The 6,000-nt window shown below is 46.8% G+C and overlaps 1 protein-coding gene across 1 annotated transcript in view; it reads left to right on the top strand.

Moving 5' to 3' along the window:
* Window positions 1–1,299: 1,299 nt before the first annotated feature.
* efna3a (ephrin-A3a) overlaps window positions 1,300–6,000 on the top strand; it is a gene marked incomplete at its 3' end in the record, with an annotated part of 54,172 nt that continues 49,471 nt past the window's right edge. Inside the window, exon 1 of the mRNA XM_084563641.1 lies at window positions 1,300–1,525. Coding sequence (XP_084419767.1) covers window positions 1,416–1,525 — 110 coding nt within the window. The 5' untranslated portion in view covers window positions 1,300–1,415. The remainder of the gene's footprint in view (window positions 1,526–6,000) is intronic.

Below are 6,000 nucleotides of genomic sequence, written 5' to 3'. Positions count from 1 at the left end.
TTGTCACAAGATGGTCAATGTTATTCACTTCTCCTGTCAGTGGTCATAATGTTGTGGCTGGTTGGTGTATGCTTACAGATAAAACAAAAAAAAAACCCACAGCAGTGGAACTTTAAAACTGTGACCCGTGTTGTATTTTTTAATATCTTTTATTGCTGAGTGACTCATGGAGAGCGTTTTGCCTCCGAGTGGGTTATGTTGCCGGCCTGTAGGGGTTGAGTGTGGTCTCAAAATAACAGAAAAATATAGAATCACTTAAGTATTTCAAGGAGCTCGCTTACAGCAACAACTGCTGTGGCACACGCGTTTCCAAGTCATATTTGTTAGCTGGCCGGCTGGCTGGACGCAAATAATTGTTTCCTACAGATCTCATAATGGCTACTGAAACAGGCAATTTACTTGGACAACATTAGAGCAAAATAACATGTACACTGTAATTAAGTTAACACATGGCAGCCATTAAGAGACGGCAAAATGTGGAAATTAACAAATGAATTGTTCAAATGTTAAGCACCCAAGGTTAGTGATTATTTGCCAGTGGCACGCACAATAAGGCAGGAGGGCCGCTGGGTGCAGCAGTGACTGATTGGCTCTGACCTAATTAGTAATTAAGGTGTGGCGCCAGCACGGCACAGGCTTTTATGGTCTCTGAGATGGATGTCCATTAACTAAACTGGCTGCTGAAATCTCCCCTTTACTTTAAACAAAGCCTTCACTGCAATCCTCAGCCTCACACTTTTAAATAACATTTAACCATCCTGCAACGATTGCAGACAAAAACTGGTCACGACTTATTCTAATTTCATTTTTCTCTGCACAGTTTAAGGAAACACGCACACGGAGTGCACGTTTTGAGGGGGCGGGGCCGCGGAATAGATGGACATGTGAGCGCATCTCGGCCATCAGAGGGCGGGTGTGAAGCGCTGAATGAGCAGCGTGTGGCTGCTGCTGCTGCTGGTGCTGGTGCTGATGCTGATGATGATGATTGGAGAAGCGGCAGGTGCTCAAACCTTGCGCCAGAGATCCCGCGGCTGACTGGATGCGACTTTAAAGGCTGTGTAAAGAACAATAAACCCCAACCCTCAGCTGTTAGAAACGAATGCCTTTCAAACACCTGCAGTGTTCCTCTCTAACGAAGGAGTGATTTGAGAGTGCGCAGCCGGTGCGAGAGAGAAGTCCTAACAGATTTGGCACAAGTAAAAGATTCCCAAATGGGTCTTGACGCAATGGAATTTGAGTTGAAGAACACGTAACCACTCAGAAGTCCATCTCATCCGAGCCGCTGTTGAGGCAACTGGGAACTTGAAAACGCGTTTTATGACCGCCGGGATGTTGTGAACGACGCCCGGGACAGAAGGAGCGGGGACGCAGAAGGAAGAAGGGGGAACCAGGGCTGGACGAGCACCGGAGGGATTATGGCTCTCGCAACGTTTTCTCTCAGCCTCATCACGCTGGTGCTCTCAAACCTGCACCTTTCGAGAGCCAGCAACCGGCATGCGGTGTACTGGAACAGCTCGAACATACAGTAAGTGGCTTTCTGCATCCGTAGCGCAGCCCCGTGCGCGTCCCTCGGTGCGCACCTGTGCTAATAACTTGTTTACAAGGCAGTGGTCATCTTCTGCAGCGACGTGTCTCTTAGGTTCTCGGCATTAAAAGCACACACAACAATGCGGCGTTAATAATAAGCCAGGTATGCTTTCTAACCCTGAGACAGGACAACTGTTTCCTGTCAGCTCCCAGATAATGTTGAGCCTCAGTTTAGTCTGTGTTATCCAGTCGTTTAATCAGTCTGAGTACCGTAATACAGCAGAGCTCCACAGGGAAACTGTTTCTGCTCCTTCTGTTCACCATGCATGCAGAGTGCTTGCTGTATAAATATTTGATTTGTCTTTCACATTTAGTCCATCCACTGCCTCTCATTTAAGCCGCAATCCCTTCATTTACCTCCACGTCAGTTGTGTGTTGTCTGTCTATCTTCCTTGTCCTCATGCTGCATCAATACATGATTAACAAACTTCCATAAATCAGCGTGTACTCTCACTGTAAATGAGTATGCTCGCCATGCACACACTAACATACATTCATGTGCCACACACACACAAATGCACACATCTTTGCCTCTTCTTGGACCCTGATTCCTCCGGCAGCAGTGAGGTTGCTTACCTCCGGTAAGCTCCCTCAGGCTCCCCTGTCTCTCTCTCTACCTGTATAAAGCCAGCTTGCTGTGGGGCAGAGATCGATGTGGATTCTGCTGCCTTTGTCTTCTCATTAACCAACAGTGAATCCATCTTTCTCACATTCTTTTATCTCTTCTCCTCACACAGCCTCCCCCTTTGCCCCCCTCCTCCACGCCTCCTTCCCCTCCTCTATCTGTGTTCATCCTCTGTCCATTTGTATTCACCCGAGATGCAAGTCTCTCCTATCGCCTCTCTCTATCTCATACTTGGTTATTTTCTCCCTTCTCCTATTTTTCCACTGTGTCTCACCACCCAGCCTGTCCCCCTCAATTCTCTTTTTTTTTTTTTTTCTGCATCTCATTACCGCCCCCCCATCTGCTCCTGGTCCCTCGCTCACCTCCCAGGCTCTCAGCCGAGGGCACACACGCAGCGGATGATTAGAATTAGAAATTGTACGAAAGTTATTTGAAAGCGTGCGAATGTGGGCTGGATTCAAATATTTGAAGGTTTCCAAAAGGCAAACAGTGGAAATAAATGGCTTTAAAACCTGGCGGAAACTGGGAACGTGGGGCTGCAGCGCTGACACCTCCTCATAAATGTTAATGTGTGAATGTCAGAGTCACATTCAGAACTCTTTTAGATTTATGGCTGCAGTTAATCCCATCAGTGCGACATGAATAGAGAAGGGGCGTATTAACTGAGACTTTAGTTGCATTTAAGTGCCGTAAAAGTGCACAGGTTTTTGAGCGTCGTAATCAGTATTAGTCCTATCTATCAATTTTAATTAGTGTTTCAGCGTGCGCTTTGTCTAAAATGATTTTCACAGCATGGGTATGGTTGCTCAGTGAAGTTATTCATTATGGCGTTAGCACATTTGGTGGCTTTAAATTGACATTTATGTGTTAAAGTGACAAATATGTGCTGGTATTAATGAATTCAGAATAGGCCGGGTGTGAGAGAAGGCAGAGAGGGAGGGAAGCAGAGGGAGACAAAGTGCAGGTGTGGGTCTACATGCCTGCGTGTGCAAAACTTCTCCTTTCTCCTCTCTGAGATAAAAATCTCTAAAATAATGCAAAAACTGACCCAGTTTGCAGGTAGCAGACAAATCCTCAGAGGCTATGGCAGGAATACTGATGGTCATCAAGCTCTGAAGGCCTTAGGCTTGGAGCCACTTCTCCACCGCTCTGTCTACGTGCATCGTGAACTGGCTGAAGGCCTTGCTTGTTCAACAGCTCATTCCCTTGTCCAGCCCTCGTTATAGAGACAGGCTCAGGGGGAAGCAGTATGAAATGAAGGCAGCGACGAAAAGCCAGAAACCAGAGGCCTTAAGGGCCAAACGCTGGTTGATGCCTTAATGTTTGAGCCACCCTTGAGCGCAGCATTTAGCACAGATGGTTACGGCACAGCTGCAAGAAATGGGATCACTTGGAAGCCAAGCTGTTTGTGCCAAAGCCATGAAAATTGCCTTTTATGATAACGCTCAGCTATAAACGTCTGGCTCTGGTGTACTGAAAGTCAAAAGTGGATTGCCACAAAGTTGATACCCAGGAACACAGTGCTGTTTGATTGGTTGCGGCTTTTCTGAGGTAAACAACACCAGCCGATTTATCTGGGCCTCTTCTTTTACCTCAGACAATTTGAAACAAGATATCTCGATTATCGTGACCCAAAGAAACACCGTGGAGTGCTTTGATTACCGCCCAAGTCCGTCACGACCGTACTACCAACCATTAGAAATTGTTGGTCTCAGCTTCCGCTCTCAGCGGTGTGCCTGGCCAACTCGTTACAGATGTCCCTGCTAATGGCTGACTGAGGCAGGAAAAAACACACACGCAGGCCATTAAATCATCTCGCATCTGAGGCCATCTGCCAATTAGAGGGGGGAGATGTGGAACATCTTGAGAGCGCGCAGGATCAGCGGTGCACTGCGGTAGTCTCGCATACCCACAAGCAGCGTCCCGTGCTCCTGCCACCTCCTCCCATCAGGTGTTTGGCCTCACTGGTTACGCAGGGCGAATCTCCGTAATTGGGGACCCCATGTCAGCATGGTGAAAACAGCATTGCAGCTTTCATTCTATCTCCCACTCCTTCCTTCACAGTCACACGGTGTCTCTACTAACGCTTATAACTTAGCAGAACACCACAGCAGAAAGTCGGTCGGAGGGAATCGCAGGGAATTGAGTTTGAAAGTGTGCCACACACCCTCTGCTAAATCGCCATTCCCCTGCCTGCTCAGCAAGTTGAAAGTGTTCTTTCGCTGTTTGCGGCTGATCCTCAGTGATTTACGGCTCCCTGTGTTATATGCTGCACACTGTGACCCTGATTTGGACCTGAAATGGTGTCTGTCAAGCCCCTAGACCATATGAAAAAAAAACAAAAAACAACAGAATTCCCGGCACACTATATCTGGTGCTACAAAATAAATTATCACCTTGACAAATAACTTCCCAGAGAATTCGAGGAACGGGGGCCTGGTGATCAATGCTAGGCTGAGGTGCCGTCTTACTCAACAGGCTCATTAACCGGCAGGTCGGTGTGTGTGTGGGCGTGCAAACCCGGCTAGAGTTGGAGGCTGTTCCCCGTAGGGCAGAGGAGAACCTGGCGCCCTGCAGGGGCAACTTTGTAGTTGCAGTAGATGTGATCATTACTGAGAAATGTGGTAAACAGAGAAATATGTCGAGTGATGGATGACGAGAATTCAGAATGTAGATGGAGAGCGAGAGAAAGATGCAAAGTGCAAAGAATATGGTGGAAAGAGGTGTGTGTAATGGAGAACCTGCTGGAAAGGTGTAAGGTATAGCAGTGCTTTACAAGAATAAAAAAAAAGCAGGGAAAGATTGATTGAGTTGGCTTAAAGTCAAGAAGGGTGACAGAGAGCGGAAGCTTTACTGGATATGGAAGTTGGGTTATTTGGCTGAACGTGCTGTAGCTGCAGTTTTCTGAGGAGATGACACCCACAGGAGCTGATCCGTGCTAATGTGGACACAGGCCGGGTCATTCATGTGGACCAGTGCTCAGAAACAATAGCTCCCGCCACAACATGGCGCACTCGGAGAGCGTACGGGAGACAAGCAGATTTGCTACCTGATTACACCTGCAGCTCCGTCACTTGGCTGTCCTGGCGATTTTGCATACGAATGCATCTTATTCACCGGCATTCAATTTGTTCTTCCATTGTCCGCACAAGCGTTAGATAGTGTGCCGTTTTTTTTTCCCGGGCTGCAGTTGTGTTAAATGAGAGCCAGTGTGTGTGAAAAGTGCAAATTGACCTTTCAGTTTTGCAGTTTTGAATTAATCATGTATTCCGTCTCAAATGAAGTATTCCTCTTTCCAACAGTTCAAGTTGCTGGCGAATATTTATGTCTTTTATATATTTTTTTTTCTGGTCGTGACTTTCAAGAGTTTAGATTGATGAGTAGCACTTTTAAATGGCAGCACCAAGCTTCATTAAAACATACGTCTGTAGTGGTTTGTTAAAGCCTCCCGGCCTGCTAAGCTGTGTGCTAGCCATTTTTAGCTCCCTGAAATCAGCCATGAGTCACAGAAATGGATGGAGAACCACTGAGAGGATATTTAATGGTGTGTATGGATCCAAGAGTGGGTGTGCGGATCAATACATTTATATCATATGGGAAGGTGAATGGACCTCGACCGAACAAAAACACAACCAGGTTTCTTTCTGAGTAGCAATCAATCTGGGTGCATCAGGTGATCAATTTCCAAATGCATTTTTAATTTGATTTCGCGGTGTCAGTAAATTGCCATTAAGGATTCGCAGCTCAGCTCAAGGGAAGCTCACATCAAGTATTGCCTTGGAACAGCA

Source organism: Chelon labrosus, assembly GCF_963514085.1.
Source record: "Chelon labrosus genome assembly, chromosome: 16".
Taxonomy (NCBI): domain Eukaryota; kingdom Metazoa; phylum Chordata; class Actinopteri; order Mugiliformes; family Mugilidae; genus Chelon; species Chelon labrosus.
This window is presented reverse-complemented; position numbering and strand designations above follow the sequence as displayed.